Source organism: Falco punctatus (assembly GCF_963210335.1).
Source record: "Falco punctatus genome assembly, chromosome: Z".
Lineage (NCBI taxonomy): Eukaryota > Metazoa > Chordata > Aves > Falconiformes > Falconidae > Falco > Falco punctatus.
The window spans coordinates 4,471,027-4,494,753 of record NC_137586.1 but is presented as its reverse complement, the minus strand read 5'-3'; the positions used below and the strand labels follow the sequence as shown (position 1 = coordinate 4,494,753).

The window sequence follows — 23,727 nt, the reverse complement described above, 5'->3', positions numbered from 1 at the left end:
GATTTCACCCATACGCAGCTTCATGTAAGAAGTTAGTACAGACAGAGTGAGCAGCCTCTGCTACCTTGTTTGGGGATGCTGCTCCAGAGGGCAGCAGGCAGGAGAAAAAGAATCATTTCACAAGGTTTGCTTGCTCAGGGAGATCACAGCAAGGGATGTGGAGGCAGCAGGAAACCTGTGGCAGGCTGGTTGCTCAGTCACGACGGGGGTACTTGCCTACCTTCCCTAGCATGCGCTGCCTAAACACCAGGCATCCAGCCCAAGCGCACGGTGGCAGCTCTCCCTACGGCCAGTGGTCAGAGCTGGGTACCACCGGGGAAGCAGTGCATCCCACCCAAGCCAGGGGCAGGTAAAGAGCCGCTCAAGGCATCTCCACTCCCAGATCTCCCTCTCTCTACTGACTACAGAGGAGGCCTAGAAGAGCTGCACCTCTCTCTTTCAATGAGTAAAATAGCACAAAATGAATCCCATCCTGCAAAGGGATGTTTGTGGGTGTTGCATGCGTGGAGGACGATGCAGGATTTTGATTTCGACCATGAGGGTCAAGAAAGTCATCTTAGGGATCTGAGCTGAGACTATTTTTATTTTCTGGTTGTTCCTCAGAAAAATTAGCTACTGTTTGGCAATGAGACTACTACTTTACATTGCATCTGAACTATTTTTTAGGATACCTAAAACTTTAACTAAATTACTTTTTAGGATACTTAGAGCTGGACATCCTCTGTGCTTTTAAGCTCAAACTTTATCCCTAATTATACATGGATTTTAACTGGGCTGTAGAACACCTACAAACTAGGAAAAAAAAAAGCAGGATCAGTGCGTATAAATAAAATGTTGATAATTTTCTTCATAGCTGAGCAAATACCATAGCTGACAGGAACTTTAAATGAGCAACTTAAAACTAGTTGTGCACTGTATGCTGCCACAGAAAGGTTTGACATGCCCAATCATTTGATTAACCTCTACCCAGCTTTCTTCCAGCTGCAGTGTAAAACTCACTTCGCAGGGGCTCACAACCCACTGACACCAACATACACAGATCCTGGAACTCATCTTTAAAGCCTCGACCACAGGTTTTTACGCAGGTCTGTTTCATGTCATTAGTCTTTGCTTAAAAACAGGATCCTCTGACTGTAAAACAAAAAGACTTTGCTCTGTTGCAAAGAATAACACCAGCTTTAGCTATATAATGAATTGTCTCAAATTTTCTTAATCTTCTTTATATAAAGAAAAAAGAATTGAATAAAGATCGAGTCCCACATCCAGGATTATTTGTGACGTTTGAATGCAACGCAATTAGTGCTTCATTAAGGCAGCTTCTTATCTGCCTGGCTTTGACAGCACAAAGTAACATTAAAATTCTGAGGGAAGCAACTCTACAGAATTCAACAGTCTCACAATTTGTATTGTTTCACTCAGACAGCTTTCATCCCTTCTTATTTCCAGCTTTTCAACTCCATGTCTAAGACACTGGGCAGCAGGTGAAATCATCATGTGGACTGAGGAACTGGCTATCCCAGGGGAGGTTTCCAAAGCATGCATTTAGATAAGTTTCCTGATTAAAAGTCACATTTTTTTTTACAATGAGGGTGGTGAAACACTGGAACAGGTTGCACAGAGAAGCTGTAGATGCCCCATGCAAGGCCAGGCTGGACGGGGCTCTGAGCAACCTGATCCAGCTGAAGGTGTCCCTGCCCATGGCAGGGGGCTGGACTGGAGGGACTTTGAAGGTCCCTTCTGACCCAAAGTATGTAATAATTCTATGATTCTATTCTCAGATTTTTCAGAAACACAAAGAAGTGTCATGGTAGCTTGACGCAGAAGAACAAGAGAATCAGCATTAAATCAGAGTCAAATATCCATTCTTGATGTCTCTCCCAGCAATGGTGAGATCGGAAAGCTTTGCTCAGCTTCAGGGAGTTTTTGACACCTCTTTCTGTGCACCACAACAATCAATAATATTAATTCTGGCCAGACACATCACTAATCAAATTTTGTTCCCTCTAGAGGATTAGGTATCAGTAATTAAAACTTATCTTTTGGTGCAGTTTGAGTCTTTGGCACCAAGTTCATTACCTCGCTGAGATTCTGAATGAAATTTCAATGTATTTTATTTAGACAGAAAAAAGAAAAAAAAAAAAAAAAAAAGACTACTTCCCTGCTTGTAAATTTAATCTTTCGGCTGTGTACAACATCACCGATAATTCATGCATTTTAATTGGTATTTATGCATTTCTATTTCTGGTAAACTAAAAGCAGTATAAATTATGACTAGCACCAGTTTACAAAAAGACCAAAGAGAATTAAAGGATCATTTATTGTTATTTTAATAGAACAAGAAAACTGAGAATATCCTGGAGATAAATGGAGCAACAAATGGTTAATTACGGGGTTGATGGCTTAATCTAGCTTCTCATTTCACTGTGCTAGTTAGCACTAACTGTGAACCATCTGTCTGAGAGTTTAGCACTACCCCCACAAGTATTTCATTATGCAGTTTTAATATGCACTTTTGACAGAAATGGAAATGGGCTCAGATCAGTTTTCATGTCACACCAGGCTACATAAGTTTTCAAGGCTGGAATACAAATCACAGAACACAAATCCTTCCTCCCCCCTTCCACAGCGCTCCTGTCCTCGCCCTCTGCCTGCAAATGCAAATGCTATGTTTACCTTCGCAGGGAAGGTGGAAAAGAAAACTAATAAATAAAGTTCTCTACATATCACTAGAGTCAGAAGATCCTCCCATGCTCTGTTTCTTTAAGAAAAACAGAAACCGTGGTACCATTTTCAGAAACTTCTAAAATTCTGGTCTCAAAGTCACATGCATGGGCCGCCTGTTGCTTCTGCAGGGCTATAAGAGGGCTATAAGCCCTACCAATGGGTCCAAACGAGGGTCCTCTTTGCCCACATCCCTCGGAAAGCCTTGCTCTGGGTGGGACACTCCAGCAGGCTCAGGTGTTGGAACGACTGGACAGAGCTGGCGACAGGAAGGTGGGAAGGTGTTACCTGCTGCTAAGGATCCTGCCATCCCTTGCCTTTGAGCTATTGGTAATTCATGACTGCAAGATCTGGAATGTCTCTGGATGAAAAAGCCTTATTTGATTTCATTTGGTATGAATAAGAGTTATAATACTCAGGGGAAAGTATCGGGGAACCAGCAAAGGGAGTTTGACCAAGATGACTGAATCAAATCGGAAAACAGATTGAGTTATTCCTTAGGCACAGAGAGAAGAATTGTGTGTCTGTGGCATCTATTCAGAAGATATATGCTGGAGGTCTAATGCTTTGGAAAGCTGCACAGGAGTTACTGGGAAAAAAGTTAGAAGTGCCGATGCTCAAGTGAAAAGGGTACTGCACGACAGAAATGCTTTTTAGCCCATGCCAGTGGAGATGAAGGGCAGTTCATCACTTCACTGGAAACTGCTGGCTACCTAGGACCAGTGTTTAAAACCACATTATTTATGGGAAAACGGAGGACAGCTTGAGACTAGTCAAAAATTATAAAGGACCCAATAAAAAGATCATGCACTATTCTTTCTGACCATTGGTTAGGCTACTGGGTCCTAATGTATTCTCATGAAAAAGTCAAGATATGGAAATCCAGCAGGGTATCTACTCCAGAAAAAAACATGCTAAATAAATGTGGCAGAGAGGTGCTTCTCCCTTAGTGACATCTGATGGTGTGGAATCAGCGCATCGCTCCATCTCTATCTCAGAAATATAATTATGGGGACCCATAACAAGCAAACTACATTGAACTGCTCAAGTACAAGTGATCTTTACAAGGAGCTGGTGATTTGGTAGAGAACATAAAGGAGACCACTGTGCTTTTGTGCAAGATAGGACACTAGAGGAAAATACAATCAACAGAAGTTGTGGGAGACATTCTGCACGATCTATGCAAAATGCAAGAAGAAAACTACACCTTCCTTGCATGAGGAAAAGAACATGAAAAAGAAAGAAATCCCCCTGTGTGCTAGAAGGAGAAGTGGAGGGGAGAGATGGGATGCTTCACCTGAAAGGATGGACTATTTGGAAATGTCCCACCCAGCCCAGGCCCACATTAGCTGTCCCTGTCTGGCTGAGGGAGATCCACTCTGCCACTGGGTCAGAGCATGGCAAGGGTCTGCAGGAGCTGAGGGTACATCTTGGGGACCAGAAAATATTGCAGGTGACCTGATGGCAAGGCAAGGCTCTTTTGCAGGGAGGGAGAGTGCGGTCTGACAGTAGAGACAGTCGTGAAGCTTTACAACACAGCTATTGCCCTTGATCCCTTGCTCTCTTCCTTTTTGACTCAATTCTTGCAGGGGGGAAAAAAAACTACAAACATGCAAAACCAAATGGGAAAATGTAGGAAATTAATCAAAGCCAGTCACTCACTGCCTTTCTCCTCTCTCTGAAGGGCTGGGAGGCTTCAACACAAGCAGGTTGCAAAGAGATGTGCAATGTGAAGTACATTACCCTTTCCAGGTACCAGTGTGGGCGAGCCCCCTTCCCATCCGTCCGGATCCTCATCTTCCTGAGGGGTGCGATATCGGCGATCTCCATAATGAACCTGTCCTCTTGGCCTCGCTCGAACCTGGAGGGATTGAAAGAATGAGGATGTTTCCCACTGCTTTACAGCATCGTTGCATTTCAACCCTCTGTCCATGCTGCAACTCGTGCATTGCCAACAGCCTCAAGTTAAAAAGTTTGTGAGTGTGTTTTATTGGACTTGAGCTTTCCCGTCCTGAAATCACCAGCTACTGTGTTTTTGGCAAGACACCTCAGTGCACGTTTGACAGGGATTCCTCCTCCTCTGGAAAATCAAGCCCATACGAGGCACCTGGAATCGTTCCAGGCAGCCTGTAGCATACATTATCACTGTAACCAGAACAATAAAAGCTCACAGTCAGGTTTCTGCACATTGCCTTCCTCCTGGCATCTGCCCACATGCCTGCCCTTAGCCCATCCTGACTAGAATGCAAAGCAATTTTGCTTAAACTTCTTTTGCTAAGATGCAGCACATAACTTTGCATTTGCCGTGGAGATAGTTGCTGCAGCTCAGCTAAATACGGCAACCTGATTGCAAGTCAGAGCCCAATTTAGTAAGCACAGGCAAATTGTGTTAGAAAGGAGCCAAACCCAACCGTCCCATGCTCCCCTCATGAATTTGGGGTACTTTAATTTGCAAACTAGCCCTGTCTTTGGTAGGAACCAGAGTGGGTTTGTGTAACACTGCATGAAAGGTCTTATCCTCTGCTTGGCTGCTGGATACAGGCACAAGGATGTGCATGAACCGCTCATCCATAGCAAGGAGCAAAAAGCAGGAAAATAGGGAAACAGCAAACATATGCCTCCTGAAGAAGCTACTACACTGACTAGGACAGCAGCCACCTTACCTCCCTCTTAGCATCAGTGGCTCTAGGAAGAAAGCCTTGCTTCTCAGAAAGTGCTGACTCAGACTCAATATTACTCTATTCAGAGCAAGCATATTTTCTAGGTTTGCCCCTCAAATACTCTGGCAGACCTGCTGTGGGCTTGGAGATGGAAATACAACCCTTGCTAAGCAGAAGGGCAGCCAAATCCGGGGCGCCTACCAAGCACCACCGTCACCGCTCTGCTGTTAAGGTTCCTCCTTTGTGCAAACTTCTCCTCGTGAGTTACCTGGGTCCACTGAGAGGTCTGGAGGGAGCTCTGCAAACTGAGGCCGCTGCCAATAATATAGACAAGCCATTATGATGATACCTGGCAATGTACTCAGCCCCCTATAGCTGTGCAGTGCCAGGATACGGAGGAAAAAAACCCATTTCTTTACCAACCTCTGCTCAGATTACACCCTGCAACATGAATGTGATTATCCACATGCCATTATCTGCGCCTGCATAGCTGCAGATGTTAGCAACAGGGATTGGCTCCAGGCTCTCTGTTTTCATCCAGCATCGCTTTCCCTGCCCTCCCAGAGGCATTTGGACAAGGCGTTTTGGTCCCAGTCCATTTCTAGTTATTAAGGGTTATGTTTGCTCTTTGAAAAACTCCCTTCTTGTTATTTGTCTTTCTCTGGTACCGGACAGCAAGACAGCCTGTCTTACTGCGAGAAAGAGAATGTGCTTTTGTGCCCGAACTGGACTGATTTCCACATCTATTTAAAAGAAAAAAAAAAAAAAGGTGTGACCCTTCCAGCCTGAATTATCCCACAATCCCACGATCAGTTTTCATTACACTCACTATTACCTACAAAGCTTCATAGAAGACTCTTACTCTGATCCTTTCCAGGCTGAGCGACTCTAAGCCAGTCTGTTAGTAAAATAAACCTTTATTTATCTTCAGTAAATGCTCTGTTTACGGTTTGTAAGGCTGATACTCACCTGTTACTTTCAAGAAGTCATTGTACTAGAGGGAAGCAATTGCTAAAGTGACAAACTGGGTGATCCAAGAGCTCTTTTCTATCCCTAGTCTATATGAACGTGAACATAAGCCTGAAAAAAACTGAGGAAGAAGTACCCAGACAAGCTGACTGCCGCTGCTCCTTTTCCAGGACACTGAATCATTTATCTGAAGGATTTCATTAAGCTTTCCTACCCATGCCTGCACTTACATTTCTATTGCCCAGAGGTCTTGGCAATAACAGTAATGTAGCTAGAATTGCCTTAAATCTGCAGCAGGTTAGACAGACTGTTCTTCATAATGCACTAAGCTGCTGTGAGTGAATTGGCACTGGATAGCCCCCAAAAAGATGAAGTACCTTTTCCCATTTGGTTGCAGCAGCTCTCACCCATCCCTCACTGCTGGCGCGAAGGCTGGCGAGATTTCCATGCAAAACAAAAGCCGGGGAAGCCTGTCTTGTTAAAAGCTGGATGGAGACTGGTGGGAGTGGTGTGGAAACAGGCAATATGTGTATCTGGGGACAGGCATGTCCTCTACAGAGGGGTGCTAATGAGACAACAAGAGCTCTGTACAGTTGGAGGTCTGATACAGAGCACCTCCAGCTAGCAGATGTACCAGTAAATCTTCAAAGAACAGCACAGCACCCTGGATATATTAACATATTAATAGCTGTGTTTTACACGTCTTTCTTTATACAGCCCCAATGAGTTTTCACCATCTTTTGCAGATTGACCGGCAGAAGACAACCCAAGCAACTAACAACATACAAACTGTGCGGCTCTCCTTTATTGCATTTTTTATAACCTTATTTCAGAGATTATCCATGCCACCCATATAGACAAATATGATGGGCTTTACAGACCACATAGTTTAGGAGTATCACCTGTCTGGCCAGGTGGAGCAAAGCTTCAATCCTTCTCTTGAGGGGCTGGAGATGTTTTGGTCCCTTTTAGAGATTTTTGGTTGACATACCCTGATGTGAAGTGCGCTTTACTTTTAAATACAAACAGTTGTGGTCCATTTTCCCACCTACTAGAACTGAAGGTTGGGCTTAAAATACTTGAAGACAGATCAGTTTGGGATTGCCTAGGGTCTTGGAAGGAGGATGTCAGTGATAGCCAGACTTGCTGGTAACCCAAGTGGATTACCTGACATGTTGGATGTCTCTCTGTGATGGGCAGCAGGGCCAAGAGCTACGGTTTTCTGTGTGACTCAGCTGTGTTCCTCATGGAGATTTTAGCCAGCAGCACCCCTATGATTTTTTCAGGGCAAATAAGGGTCGTGGTTGTTACTAACTAAACACATGAAAGTTTCAAACTTAGCTGAACACGCTTGCCCAGACACAAACTCTGCTATGACAACTGCAAGTAAAACATCTCCTGAGCAAACACCTCTGTGCAGGAATCCTTATTTCCAGTTATCCAGCCAACACATGATAAGCAATGCTACATCATCAGGAGGTTAGAGGAAGAGTCCAGCATCACCTCAGCAGGCTGAGCTCAAGGTGTATGACCAAATGCTCCAGCCCTGCTGATGCTCTGTAGATGCTTTACTAAGACCAGAGGTAGTCAATTAAATTTAAGTCTGATGAAGCCCAGCTCTAAAACACAGTTAGTGCCATGTTTGTTCTTGAGCGTGACAAACCTTTCTGTATCAAGGGAGGTGCTAGAAAGGAACAGGAAAACATTAGGAAATGGATCAGTTGCATGTGAATTTTTTTGGCTTACATAAATGCTGGTGTCAGACTAGAGTTATGGTGTTTGTTAGCTGTTTCTGCTGAAGAAAACATGAGCTTTCACCTTTTTACGAAAATCTGAGCACACAGTGCAGCACTATCCACAGCTCACACCATAAGGCCATGTCTGGCCAGGCAGATGTCATCGCATGTCCCTTTTGCGCCAGCTGCAGACAAGCCAGCTCCAGTTCCAAAACCATATTAGTGTGACACAGAGTGTGAGCTAAGAAGCCTATTTCTAGCAGGGCCCTCAGCTTAGCAGCTCAGGCCCTGGCATCTCTTGCGTGGCTTCTGGACCAAGGTGGGTGACATCTGGCCAGCTGAGGAATGGGAAGGAGCAGACGGAGGACTTAGCACCTTCCCATCACAGGCACTTCCCAAGGCAGGTGTGTGTATGTTGGCTTGTGTTTCTTTCATTATGCAGTTACTCATGCACTCCCATTAAATTATTTTAAAATTAAATTACTTATTCTTCCACAAAAGATGCATTTTGCAGAAATTGTATCTGTGGTTTCATGCAAAGTCCACAGTTCCTTTTGGAGCCGACACAGGACTTCACAATTTTTATTTTTGTTCACAATGCTTATCTCTAAACCAACAGAGGAACAGGTTAAACAAAACTTCTAAAAATGAGAAAGGATGGTTTCCCTGGCTACACAGTGCTCTCCCTTCCTCTGCTCTGCTAAATACGTTACAGCAACACCTACAAGGAGCCAGCTCCTCATCTATAAAGTCAATGAGTTTATCTTTGTGTTTCAGTGAGAGCACGATCCAAGCCCCAGGTGCTTCTTGACTTGAGACTTGAATCAGTTATCATTTCACTTCTAACCAACAAAAATGGCAAAGTTACTGTACCTGTCTCCATTTTTATCCAGCTGCATCTCCTCAGTGTTCCCATTGGATCCAAAGACCATCATGAAAATACTTGCATCGGTACCACCGCTTTCGATGTCTCCAGTCACAACTGTGACTTCGTAGAGGATCTGGTGAAGATTTGAAACAATCAGAAGGTCTCATTAGAACAGCCGCCCTTAACTCATGCAAAAGCCCAAGCAAAAGGCTAGGCAGGCTTTGCAGGAGATCTACTTATTTGTCAGAAATGGTTACAACACAGCTTCTTGGTTTCTCTCCACACTGTGGTTCTCAGAGGCAAAGTTAGGGATTGAAACTTGCTACAGGATCTTCCTCCTTGCACCCTTGCACCACCGATGGTGTTTTTTTCTGAAGATTTTTTCTGCATAGATAGACTCAGAGAGAGACAAGTGTATTGACAACCTCTGCTTGGGGAGCGCTGAAGACCTGGTAAACTGCTTCTCCACGGGAGTCACCACCTTCACGTCAGTGGGTGGGTCTCCAACCCTCTGCTACTGGCCTCTCCTCCCAGACGCCTCCCAGCTCTCCAGACCCCCATACTGCACTGAACTCTTGCCATTTTTACAGAAACAGCTCCCAAAGGCACAATTGTTTCTTTCCCTTGACTGCAAAATGTTTTCCCCAAGTGTTCAGTGTCTATCTGGGCAACATTCAGTCCAACATCGCTAACAGTTTTGAAGCCTATGCATCCAAGTTCTCCTTAGAGCAGGAAAACGCAGCCATCCTATTTCCCCATGGGATACACACTGCTGCACCGAACGCAGAGCGTTCCCAGATCCTGTACGTTGCTGTAATGCCAATTTGTGAAGAGATGTTTTGCATCATTTTCACCTTATCAGCCTAACTTTGTTCTTTTCTCCTGACGTGAATAATAAGATTCAGAATAAAATATTTCAAAAGCATGCAAGTCCTGGTGGCTGTTAGTGGCAATAAGACTTTTCGGCCACTCGGGGGCTTTCAAGATTGTACCTATGGTAACAGGACCTCTGGACGGAAGAGGTGAAAGAATGTCAAGAAAGAGCCCCCAAAAACATATTTCAAATAGTGCACTGCTAGGCAAGTTTTATTGGCCCAAATTGTGATTGCAACATAAATAGACAGTGCAAAGGAATAATGTCATAGGAAACACATTTTTCACGTTTATTCAATCCTGAGTAACCTGTCCACCACATATTCAGCCACACACATTTTAAATCATAGCAAAGCATCATATTTGCTGTAGGTAGGAGAATAAAACCTCTTTTGCCGATGCATTAAAGGTTTTTAATGACTGTGGTGGACACTGACTAGTTTCTCTATGTATGGGAAGGCAAATAGTCAATTTAAAGCACAGGGGGGATATCAAGCCAGGAAGAAAATTAAATTGAAATGGGTATGTATGGCTGTGCAAGAGTCAAGCAAAAGCAAAACAAAATAGCCTTAACTTCCCCAAAGATGTTAAATGTATTAGTCTTCTTCGAACTCTAAAAAAAATAATAATTAAATGCAGTTTCTAACTACAGCTGTTTACGAGGGAACAGTCCCAAATTCCCTCAACTAGGAGAGTGATCAGAAAGTCAAATGTGCATTTCTGATTTCATGTCTCAAACATCCCCCCTGATTTCTTTCAAACCTTTCAGCAAGTTTCTGGCCAAATATCACAGAAAAAAAAAAAATTAGCTAGATGCGTCTATTTTTGGCATGCTTATGAAAATACATATTCAGGATTGGGCTTTTAAAGGAAGACTGAACATAAGTCTTCATTAACATCCACTTCAATCTACGGGCAAGCCATCAGCTCACTGATAGGAGTTTGGAAACCTTACCCAGAAGGTTAAACGACTGATGGGAAGGTTTTAAGAGATTAGATTTTAACCTTGGTATTCAGTCTGAGGGAGGTTTTTCCCTCTTAGGTCAATTCACTGAAACCTGCGCTGAGCTGTTGAATCCTTCACAGATGCTAAAAATGTTATCACGTTTTCCTGTGTCTGGTGAAGAAAGATTTCAGGAGAATATCTTTAGCTTGGGAGTCAAGAGCAGCGTAAAGAAAAATCAATGTGCTATGAAAGTGTAACCTCACTGTAAATAGAAACACATCTATAGAGGTTTTAAATTGCCATACAGGTATTAAACACAGTATTATTGTCCCATTCATCCAGACCGTTATTTCCATTATAAATCTTACATCCAAAATCAGCATAGCTCAGCTTTCTAATTTGTACTTGCTTGAAATACGGCATAGCACACATTACTTCAAATTTCATATATCGGGATGAAAAGACTGTATCTTTTTTTCACTGCTTATTTAACTTTAATCAGTTATTCATTTCAAAGATCAAGCTTACAAACATCTCCATGTTTCAACAATTTCCAGTTATCATTTAGTTTCCTTATCCCCTATTAGAAAAGCTGATAAGTAGCCACACTATGCAGAGATTAAAATACTTCCACTGCTCTAATTTGATGTGTTACAATTATCCTCTCAAACAAAACATGACCGAGTTAGATTGCACCAAGGTGTTCACCTTGCAGCTGCATCCACTCTATGGGCACCAGGTGATGCAGTGGGTGCTCCAGGTGTGGTGACAAAATGAGGACATGCTGCTGAACTGTGTCCTACCTGCTCTGCCCTCCCCTGTCCTTCTGCCTGTGCCATGGCTGCATCCATCTGGCATTAGGAAACAGTGCTCTAAGGGATAATGATGCTAAACCATTCCGAATGATTTAGCTAAAGAAATAAAAAGGAAACCCACTGCAAATAAAAGGCTCAAACTGCAGACAGAAGTCAAAATATGAGAAATGCTGACACGCGGCCTGTATCAGTACAGGTCCATGCAACAGCTGAAGATACAAAATGAGCCTAGAGCTTACCTTGAGGCCAACATTAACACAGTCTGCATCCAGGATGTTGAGGATTCGTGAGGTGAGTCCATCACCTTTGTCTCTGGCCAGCCAGCATTTACAGACAAAGTTATACATGACACCTTTGGTGGGCACAACAATGGTGAGCTCTTCCAACAGCCAGCAGCTCTCAGGGGTAGCACCATCATGCCCTACCTGGGAGAGTCAGTGAGAAAACACCTGCTTATTATAGGACTTTTCTTTGCAGGAGAGACCCTTACTGGGTGTGTTAGCCACTGGTGAAGGACCAGAAGTGTTGGCTACACACACCATCACACAAACCACTTCCACAGTGGAACAGAGGGAGCTGTGAAACAGTCCGTGCCATTGCTGCCCAACAGGCAAGACATCAGTGTACGTGGCAGCTGATACAGGTGAGGCAGCTCAGGTCATCAGCTGCTGAGCGTGAGGGAAGGCAGGACACTGCCAGTCCCAACAGTAAGGAAGGCAGGCTGGACCGACCTACGTACAAACATGTCCTGTCTCTTACTACTCTGCTTCTGCTCAGTTGACCTCTGTCTGCAAGTTTACGGATCTCTGCAGACGCATTTCTCCATCTTTCCAATCCCTTCCACTGCTGTTGCAACACTTAGAAGAAGTGACTATCCAAAGCTTCATAGGCAAGACGAAAGGCACAGCTAGGCCAAACACCCACATGGATTTTTCAAGCGCTCCTCTCCTCACAAATCCACCTCTAAGTCACCTACACGTGTCAGGCTCTTTCTTTGCTTCCCGTCTCCTTAAAATGCAAAAGTCCCATGTTTGTACAGGAGCCAACAGATGGAGCTGGCATCTGCAGCTGGTTGTCTTTCAAGGACCACCTCCTTCAAGCTCAAGAACAGTCCATCCTGGAGAGCAGGAAGCCACACAAGAGTGGCAGGAAGGCTGTACGGATGAACAAGGGGCTCCTAACAAAATTTCAATGGAAAAAGGAAGAATACTAGAGGTGGCAGCAGGGACAGGGGACCTGGAGAAATATAAACACTGCCCAAGTGTACAGGGTTGAGACTGGGAAATTCAAAGCTCACCTGGAGCTGAATCTGGTCTTAAGAGCCATGAAAAGAAGCAAGCAATGTTTCTACAGGTATATCAGCAGGAAAAGGATGCTGATCGTGCAAACTTGTCCAAGAAACTGCATATATCCCTCTTACAGAATGTGGGCAATTCATCCTGGGGCAAACTGACAATTTAAATTATGTATCCCAGCTTATGTACAAAACTCAGTCAGCCAGTCATTCCAGTGAGCTATCTGTACATAAATGGTTGAATAAAAGAGCTACCTGCAGTTCATTGTTTTCAGAGCAAGTGTTGTTCGTGTCATTGCTAGGAAAATGAGGTCCTGAGTTCTCGCTGACTTTGTTTTTAAATTATTAGGATATTTAGAGTTGCTCAGAAAATACTTGTTAATAACAGATTCATCTAGGGTAAAGTATCTGTAGTGTCTTTATTCCACGCCCCCACCCCCCAAATAAGTGATCTTTTTTATCTGTCTCAGCCATCACTGCTATTAAGAGTATTATTACTATACTAATGTCTGTGCAGCTGCAGAAAATTGGAGTTAACCACTAGGGAAATTCAAGTCTACAATGGATGTGTGAATACTCAGATTCTTGGGGTGTGAGGTGAATGGGAATATCACACTTGCTTTCGCATTTCCTCTCTACCAGCTTGGCTGCTTTTCTCCAAACCCAAAGCCCTTCTGAGTCTGCACATGACCTCTCAAGACCTGTTGTGGGATGGTATAGATGAGATGGTGGGGAAAGTTCAGGGCAATGGCTCTGCAGCAAAGCAGGGACAAAGCAGCTAGAGGGAAACTCCCAATGAAGCTGTTAAAGTCTTCTGCTCTTTGGGGTTCATTGCAGCCCTCTCCTAAAGCATCATTCCAAGACATTGCTAGGTACCAGGCTTTCACAAGAACCTTTGGTATCAGTGACTGGCGAGAAGAAATCATCCTGCACATCCAGCTGCCTTGGAGAACCTGCACACAAGCAGATTTCCAAGGGACTCAAGAACAATGTTGTAAAGTCTGGTATAAATTCATCCAGTGCTGAGCCTTCCTTATGGCTGGACTTCTAGAGCAGAGCACCAGGATTTGTCTTTCAGCTCCAAGCAAATCTTTAGATAGACCATGCCAAGACAGTGAATGATGCAAAGCCATAGCCACACCAGTGGTGTAGCCTGGACATGCATAAAAATATCACGAGTTCTTTGGGCTGAGATGGTTAACTAGGTTAAGAATGACAGAATTTCAAAGGCAAGTAGATCCTTGGGCTGTAACTCATTCCTACAGACCTTGAGGGACTGTTGAGTACTTCCTATCACCAAGACCAAGATGCTCAGCTTGCACTGAGCAACTCACAATCACATAGAAACTAAACACAACAGGGGGAAAATGGGAGAGAACTTGAATGGTAGACGGAAGGAAAAGATTCAAAAATATGGGATTTCCTGCTTATTCTGGAAGGTACAGAGAAATCTAGAGAGACCTGAGGGTCTTGCAGTATCAGATCCCTAATCAGTGAGAGACTGGACTTGCAACACATAAATGTCTTTGGCTTTACTCTGTGCTTGTGATGGAGAAAGGCTCTAAACCAGAAGTGGTTTAGAAATGCCGACCAATGCAGGGCTCTTCTGGACATTGCTGTGTCTCTCTGCAGCAACAGCAGCCTTGGGACAGAAATACTTTCATTCATTAGGAGAAGAAATATTAAAACTTGTTTTAAGAACACAGTATAAAGTGCCCATACCAAATAGCTTGTATTATTTATTTTCATGTCAGCATGTCTATTAAAGTACACTGGTAGTAAATATTGTATCTGTAGAGTTACAAGACAGGTATAAATGGGCCCCTTTCAAATTACTTCATGTTCCACTGTTTCTGCTTTCACTAGAGTACATTTGCAGCAGGAGAATAATACCAAACTAGAAGTGGCATCACGCTGCAAATCTTACGATCCTACTAAATCCTGCAGTCTGCTGCCTGCGTTATACAGAGGGCATCTGGAAACTTAATCCCCATGCTATGCTATTTTCACATGGTAACTCATATTCAGAACTTCTTGCCTTCTTCCAGAAGCAGCCAAATGCCAAATCTGAGAACGAACTGTTCCTCACTTTTCCCAAGTAGATAACTAGCAATTTTCTGCAATGTCCCTGAACACTGTAATTTTCTACAAGGAAAATATGGACCGATTCCATGGCAACCATGACAGACTGGCACATCGAAGTCATCACTGGGACGTGGACCAACAAGAAGAGACCTTCCAAGCAGAGGGCAGTGCATGAAGGAAGGCAGAAGGCCAGGAGCAGATGGCTCCTCTGACCATGAGCTGAGGGGTTACAAACTAACAGGGGAAAATGAGCAAGAGGTGAGGAAGCAGACTGGTGAGATCACTGAGGATAGGGGTGAAAGAGTGCAGAAGACCATCACCCAGCCTGAAAGCTACACGTTATTTCTTTTCCTAACTCTGCATTTCATTTGCACTTTTTTCTCTTCTTTCTCATTTGTAATCCTTGTCAAATTATTTTTTCCCTCGCTTCTGCTTATTTCCAAGTGTCTGCTCCTACTTTCCCCATCCTTTACCCCTTCCACACCCTACTCACTGTCTCTTTGGCATCCCTTTCTATGTCTTTCTTCAGCCTGCTTTTTATGTCTTTCTGACACTGAGTGGTTATACTGGCTTTTTCCTCCCCCTCTGTCCCAATCCATGGCTGTTTCCATGTGCACAGAGTCTGGAAGAGAAGGATTTATCCACTTGATTCACTTTCAAAGTCTGACCCACAGATGCACTAGGTAAAAAGTGCCACTAATACTCATAATAAGCAGGCACTTGGAGTGCATTAAGAAAATGGTTTGGTAATAAATGTAGTATGGAGACTTCTCAAGGTGTCAGAATCCATTGCTTGAATGAAAACTAACGGGGATGCTTCAGTCTATCATCTGCTACAACAGGATGTACAGCTTCAAAGATTTTTCAATTAGTTAGGATTTCCCTATATTTTTTCCACATATCTCTCTCCAAATACACAAGCATGTGCATCAACAGGTAGGTTTACTGCAACACAAGGCATGAGGTAAAAATAAAATTAAATAGGCTTTTTGAAGTCCTCAGATGCTGTCAGTTTCAGGACTCTGTGTGTGTGAAGCTGGAGCAGGCTTTCGGGATATGGAACTGACATATGAAACAAGAATAATGTATACATACGCTCCGGAAGATTCATGTGAAGTTTAAGCTCTGTGATGGAAAGTCTATGCAAATTCTGTCTCCCTGAGCCATAGCAGAAAAAATGGGTCCTGTACCAAAATCTATTTGTGAACGTTACTTATGAACGATGATTAATTTTCTTCTCTAAGCCTGGGTCCTCCAAGCTGTAAAAACAATTTTCATGTTTAGCTAGAAAATTATACAAGGTGTGTTTCTCACTGCAGGCACAATTTATGAAACCCAACTGGAAGTAGTGTAAAAATCAGCTAGGGAAAAGACTGATGGAGGATTGCATCCTGCAAACCTTCATCTGTCAAAAGCAGGGCTTGACTAAGAAAAATCAGTGCCAGAGATGGGAGAAAACCGGGACATGTTACAACTTCCTTATAATTCAAAATTATCTTCTGCCTCCCAAGGATCTTGGTTTTGTGAGTTGTAAAGAATACTCGTTTTCAGGTTCAGACACATGTGAAATCTCATTATCACATCCCTGTTTACATTCCTTTTAGACCCAAGTGCCTTTACCTCACTGCTAAGAATAACAGGAATCTGCACTTTCTTTAGCCACGTATTTCTCACGCCTCCAATACTCATGCCGCCCTCACAAAGTACCTCCACTTTTTTGATCTCCCCAACATCCAGGCCCCAGACAGAGAATTTCTCTACAGAGCCATCTGCAAATTCGTCTTTTTCTTCCGAGAGATCCAGCCACAGCCTCTCCGTCTGCGCTTTCCCAGGACCCATGATGATGATGAACACCCGGCTGTCGGTGCTGGAGTCGTATTCTGTGCCTGTTGTGACAGTGACGTGGTATGGGATCACTGCAAGGAACAGAGGTGTAGTCATCAGAAAACCCTCACACAAATACATTTACGTGAGACTTCAGAAAACCAGGGACTCACCCCATCAGAAGGAGCCGCTGTGCATGCTGAATAGGTTCACATCTCATTGAACTCAGTGGGAGAAGGGGTAACACCACACTGCACCAGGCTACAAACACGCATGGGAGACTGCTTTCTCATACACACTGGGGACAGGACTCTGCAAGGGTTAATTTCCCCAGGCAATGCTACTGGCTGCAAGGAGGTTATAAGTCCAGATCTCTCCCTAATAGCTGACAGAACAGCAAAGGGCTTAAATCCTTGTTTACACCAAGAGACCTTCCCAATGATGAGAATGAGCACCTAAATCTTATTTAGGCTATTAGACCAAAGCGGTCTTACACTCACCATTCAATAAAGGCAAATAAATCTATGCTGACTCCAAGGTGAACCACCAGTGACTGAATGTCCCGGTACAACCGCAGACGTCCTCCTTTGTGCTTCATTCAAGGATTGCTCTGATCTATGGGGCAGCTCAGGGTTTTAGCATCCCTTTGCAAATTCAGGCGAACTATGAATAATCCTTGTATTAAAGCTGGGTCACTCAATATTTTTATATATTGAGCAATAATATTGGTTAAGGGGAAAACCTTCAGGCCAAGGCTTGGGACTTAGCAGCTTTTTTGGTGGTTTTCAGAAATTTCAGTTCAGCTGTTAAAAGGGAGGAAGTGCCAGACTGCTTTTCAAGTGCTTTCCAAAAGCTCATTTGGGTAAGCCGAGCGGGTGGTGTGGAATTAGATACTGAATACTCGTCTGATTTCTCAGAACATTTGTGCAGGGCCGTTCGAACCATTCTGACAAGACTCAGAGCTCTGAAAGTTGCCTTGTCCCAGACTCAAAACTCAGCCTGGCTTCATCATCGCTTTTTCAATTAAAAAAAAATAATATTTATAAACCTTGAGAAAAAAAAACTTGTTTGGCTTTCAAGTATTGCGTGATTGACATCTAATTTTGGTTTCTGATGATTAACAAAACTTTTGGGGTGGGGGTTTTGCTAGACACTCACATCAAACTCAGAATATGCATGCAGTGTCAGGGAAGGCATGAACCCACGCTCACCAAATCTGTGCTTACCTCTGGACAGAGCAGAACCCAGAGAGATTCATTCAGCCCCGGTTTGAGGATTTTGTGTACCAGTACAAAATGAATGGATGATTAGGCAAGACTTATTGTCACCTTTATGGCATTGTTTACGTTTCAGCGTGTGCATCAGCATGATGATATGCAATGCATTCTTCACAGACTAACCATTGGAGCTGCTGGTATTAGCAGGAGATAGGGTTTAGCTGTAGACAAGATAGATTTTTGTAAGAATATATCAAGGGGTCATGTTTAGAACAGCTCCAGACTCCTCTTTTAAATGAAGTATATTTTGAATAGGGGCAAAACTTTCTTTTTTACAATTTTGATCCTGTTCTGCTGTGACAGAGTAAGTTCACACGACTACCAGCATTTTCAACTGATGTTACAGCCTCAAGCCAAATTACTTGAAAGGCTTATATAAAAATAAGAACGATGAGAAACTGTTATCATTTCCCACTCTAAATTACAGATACAGAGACACAGAGTAGCTTGCTACCAGACAGCAGAAAACACTGTTTGCTTTTCTTTCCTCCAAAAACTAGAAAAGCAATCCTTCAATTTGTTTATCTGCCATCCCTAATTGTCTCCCTCTTCCTCTGGGATTCAAAGTTCTACCTGTTCAAACACAGGAGAATGCAAAGCCTGTGGAATGTGGCCACAGAAGGACAGCACAGGTCCTCCAGCCCATCTTCCTTTGTCCCCTGTTTTCTTGCATCCCTGCAGGGAGTTCAGGCTGTTTGAGGGCATGTGTCCCCCTCACAAGGGGCTGGGTTTCTTTAGGGATCCAGACCACATCACCGCCAGCACTGCCTTCCAGCATGGAGCGGCATTCCCAGTTCAGACCCAAGCAGGTTTCTAGTCAACAGGAACTTTCTCCTCACTCCATCCTCATATCACCTCCTGCCCCTCAAAGGTATTCACCATTCTGAGCATGAAAGAGTCCGAACTGAGCTGTGCAAACTCCTTTTCCCAGGCAACTCCCAATACTACTTCCCCTAATCAACTAATTCACAGCTGGCTTTTTATCCAGCTCAGGAGGTGGCTGGCTGGCTCACACAGTCCATCTTATCTGACATTCCTTCAGGATGCGTTTTATTTAATGGGGCCATGTCACTGCAACAGAGATAGCTGTGGTGACAAGCTCCAGGACTCGGAGAAGAAAGACCACCCTGGTACAATGGGGATGATGGGAACTATCCTAGCTCTGCTGGAGGGTGGCTCTCATGGGAGATGCTGATGTTTTACCCATTATTTGTGAAACTACATGGAATGCCAACATGGCAGATGTTATCCATTGTCTCACCACAGAAGCAATATCAGAAGGAACATGGGAAACACTTATTTTTCATTTGAACACAATATGGGATTACAAAAGAAGGGTTGCCACAAGACACATGGGTTGCAGAACAGGTTAAGCAATGTGCAGCATTATGTTTGCTTCACAACTTAAAGGTGGGGGACACGTGACCCAGGTATCACATCACAGCAACCTGCTGGGCATCAGCTGATCTGCAGTAACCATTTGTTTGAATTCCCTTGGACCATGACAGTGAAAGCTATCTTAGACTCCTAAGCCAAATTACATCATTTTACACTTGGCTTACCATGGAAGTTTAAGTTTAATTATTTTGCGGTTGCTGTGGACTAAGAACACATTACAGTCACAGTAGCTGTGACTCAGCTCCTGCCCAGTTACTTGTTACAACACAGTATCTTAACCATACATCTAAAATCTTAATCTGAAGCTGAAAGACCTCATGTAGGATGACAACAAACTGCAGGCACAATTTAGATGATAAGTCATTGTCCTGGAACGCAGAGGCAGTTAATGAAAAGGTATATAAATAGAGAGAAAAAAGTCTGTGTGGTAATGAAGTTATAAGGAAATATAGATGGACTGGGGAAGTTTTCCGCAAAGGTTAACTTTAGCTGGTGGGCACTGGTTTTCCAGGCTTCCTTCACAGCCAGGACAGAAAAAAAACCTGCACAACTTGCCCACCTTCTATTGGCAGCAGGCGAGCGAGACTAGCCTCCCTGAGCAAAGCTGGCCTTTGCAGACACAGTCCAGCATATTTCACTTCTTTTAAGAGGCGATCCAGAAGCAGATTTTTATATCCAGCTTTGCTTTGTCTCAGGAACCAGAGCATAAAGATTAAACCCTACACTAGAGCCACCAACTGTTCTCATCAGTTACTTGAGCAGAAAACTCAGTCCAGGGTTCATAGGTTACCCGTCTTTCAGCAGCAGCCCTTATAGACCATCCTCCTCCTCTGCCCAGCTGTAAGACAGACCACCTTCTAGAAAAGAACAAACTCACCTGAGCACTCTCAGTCAAAGCTTGTTCCCTGAGAGCCACGAGGCTTACTCATGTTCTTGCTCAGCTCCCAGTATCCCACTCCCTTCCCAACCCAAGAGCTGCTGTGATGCAGCTATGTGTTGTAAGGAAGACTTGAAGGGCTCTAAAATAAGTCACGTTTAAATTCATGTTAAAAAGACATCCTTGGTGTGGAGACACCACCAGCCTGATTACGAGGCGGAAAGATGGCTTAAATGTGGCATACAAGGTCTCAAGATTCAAAGCTGCCTTTGGTAATCCATATCCAATATGATACATGAAGTATAATCTTGAGTAGGTCAAAGAGATGGGGGGGGGGGGGGGGGGGGAAAGCTGGTATCAGCAACAAGAGCTACTTTAAGGAATCATGTGGAAAAGGGCCTCTGATAGTCCGAGGGAGTGTCTTTTGGTGATAATATGTCTGACTTGCCTACTGTCCCTCTCACAGCATTGGATCCTTTGAAGGAAACTTCAGCCAAAACTATACAAAACTTGCAGAAATCCTTCCCTTAACTCTATCAGACCCTGCTGTTCAGAACATAGTGTCACTTCTCCCCACCTCTAGATGTGATGAAGTTGGTGGTGCAGGGGGAGGGAGAATGATTCCTCAGGTCAGCGGGTTTCTTTCTGAAGAGGCCCTACAGATGTTGTTGACTAGCTCCTCTCCCACATTTGGTGGGGTGGATGGACTCATCTAACTTGAGGCATCTGAGGGACACGATTTGTTATTGCAGTTGCCCGTAGAGGTCACCTGTGCATTTTACCTCACTGTGACAGAAGACAGCGTACCCTTGAATAACCACCTGCCTAACGATACTGTCACACTGCCCAACACTGTTTGGTACATCTGCTAGCAATGGAGAAGTTAATTCTGACAAGCTGCAGCATCCCAGATTTTCACAGGAGAGAAAGAAGAGGGTTGGAAACACTGAAGTTGCTGTGAACTTCATGGCTTTTTTCCACTGTTAGGGCTGGAGAGCTATAGGAAAAGCAACAATCACAAACACACAGGCACTGATCCAGCTGTTCCCAAAGCAGTCACAGGACAAGGCAAGGAGAAGAAGTTTGCTGTTCTGCCTCTCCTTGCTCTTCACCAGGATGAACACAGCCCATCAAGCACTGAAAGCCCAGAACACATGCATGCGTGCAATCAAACACAGCACTTGCTCACGTGATCCTTCTTCTGCCGCCTTGACCAAGCTGGATTTTTTTGCCTCCTTCAGGTCTGAGTTGCTATCCTGACTTGACAGGCTGGGAGATGAGCCACCCAGGCTGTTTCGCTCGCCATCATAGCTCTAGTTGGAAGGCATGTACAGGAGGGTCATGAGGTTAAGTGCTCAAGTGATGTCAGCTGTTCCCATATGCCTCCAAGAACAACATAAGAAGAACACCCCGTAGATCCCCAGGTAGCTTTTTGCTCAGTGTAGCTCAAGTAAATGTGACTTGTAATTGACAGCAGGTCATTCATTTACTTCATTAGTAACCCTGACAGGCCATTTTGGATGCGTGTTATAAAGAAAGAAAAGGTAATGGAACCTCACAGGCTCCAGTGACAGTGGTGTGTCGTGACTTTTTCTCTGCTACCTGTGTGAGCAATAGCCACAGAAAATTCAGATGGATGGAGCAGGGTCAGGTTTGTTTATCAGGACACACACTGTGCTGTCAGAGTAATGTAGCTAGTACAGGTCAAAGAGCATAAGAGGAAAAGTACTGTAAAGCTACAAATACGACGAGAAAAAAAAATTAAACATCTATTGTATTTGATGGTATTTGAAGAGTAACTTCAAATGCATTCAGTGTCATTGTCCAATAAATGCAAGGGTCTTGCCACACAGTGATGTAATTTAAAAAAAAAAAAAAAAAAGTAATGATTAGCTTTTCATCATTATAAATTATATGAAAACCGGGTAAGTGTGACCACAAGAATTCATAGCATTGTCTGCTGCAATTTTATGATGGAGCATATGGTAATACTCATCCATGGCCTAACTCTTCTTACATCCATTCTGTTGTATTCAGGATGAGTCTGGCCCAATTTCATTGATGATAATTTTAGTGGTAACTGTCAATTAAAATGTCACTGTATTTTGCAAAGTGGACTCCTTAAATACAATGGATTTATAATCAGCTGCTTTATTATGTCTCACTGTATAGAAGCAAGAGAGGTCTATTAATCTTGTTTGCTAATTGCAGTTAGTGCATGTACCTCAAATTCCAATTAGCAAGTAGAAAGGGCATTTAACTAAAAAAACATTTGGTGCTTTGAGTGTTGGGAAACAGACCAGACTTTTTATGCTTGGCAGTGGTGGAAGAAGGAGCTGAAAAGGTAAACCCATCCAGTTCAATGAGGATGAAGTCAAAGGACCCAATATTTTGGCCTGAGGACTGAATAGTGGGACCCATAACTAACCTGCTTTGTGAGCACAGCAAGGAGCACAGCAGGGAAATGTACTCTACTGTGCATCAGTAAGGTACTTTGACTCTCATCTGAAGAGTGTCACTTAGACTCCTTGATTTCTCTGTTGAAATTGCAAACTATAGAGCTAGTGATACTGGGCTGAGAGTGGCCACACTTTCAGCACTTGTCTGAAAATCACAAGTTCATTTTGGACAAGCCAAAACTAACAAAGTCCCTCGTAAGTTGTCTCGGATGTCAACCAGATATTCAATCCTTTCATTTTCATTGGTAGCAGTGGGTTGGGTTCACAGCTTGGAACCGCAACCATACCTGTTCATAAAGTGTACGCCCGATCTTTTTGTCCTCTTTCTTTTTAGAGAGCCAGCGCTCACACAGGAAAGTGAAGGACTCCTCCGTGGTCTCATCCAGGATCTCTACTTTTTCCAGGAACCAGTCGGGACGGGACATGCTATTGTCATGACGAATCTTGATCTTGTACAAAATGCCAAGGTCCACAGCCTCTATAGTAAATGTATCCTCCTGCAGAGTGTTCAATAGCAGCTGCTTCTGTTAACGAGCTCTCAACAGATCATCTACTGAACAAAGGCAGACAGAGACTACAGAGCACAATATGTGTTTAAATTTCATCTCACATGACGGTGTTTGGTTAAAAGCTCTGCAGCAGTCTAGAGAGGCATATCTGTACACTAAAACTGTTCTGCAGGGAAGCATTTTGAAGCTGGCTTCTGCTATGAGGGGAACTGCACAAAATATCACTTTTAACCAATCAGAATATTGAATTCCTGGAATTTTACATCCTGATTTTTAAGTCTAAGTATACTTCCCTTTCTTATCCAGTTAGATTTGTATGGACAATCCAGATAAGACAATCTTTGACATCATTATATCTGAGAATCTCCATTTGAGGCTGTGAATACGACTCATTGGGTAGCCACAGAGTGCCCCTT

The 23,727-nt window shown here is 43.6% G+C and overlaps 1 protein-coding gene across 1 annotated transcript in view; it reads right to left on the bottom strand.

Annotated features, from left to right (window-relative positions):
- LOXHD1 (lipoxygenase homology PLAT domains 1) overlaps positions 1-23,727 on the bottom strand; it is a 160,378-nt gene that overhangs the window by 30,747 nt on the left and 105,904 nt on the right. Inside the window, exons 30-35 of the mRNA XM_080371525.1 lie at positions 23,090-23,299; positions 21,533-21,656; positions 16,675-16,883; positions 11,828-12,013; positions 8,960-9,087; positions 4,465-4,582 (exon numbers count right to left, since the gene is read on the bottom strand). Of these exons, the coding sequence (XP_080227651.1) occupies positions 4,465-4,582; positions 8,960-9,087; positions 11,828-12,013; positions 16,675-16,883; positions 21,533-21,656; positions 23,090-23,299 (975 nt within the window). The remainder of the gene's footprint in view (positions 1-4,464; positions 4,583-8,959; positions 9,088-11,827; positions 12,014-16,674; positions 16,884-21,532; positions 21,657-23,089; positions 23,300-23,727) is intronic.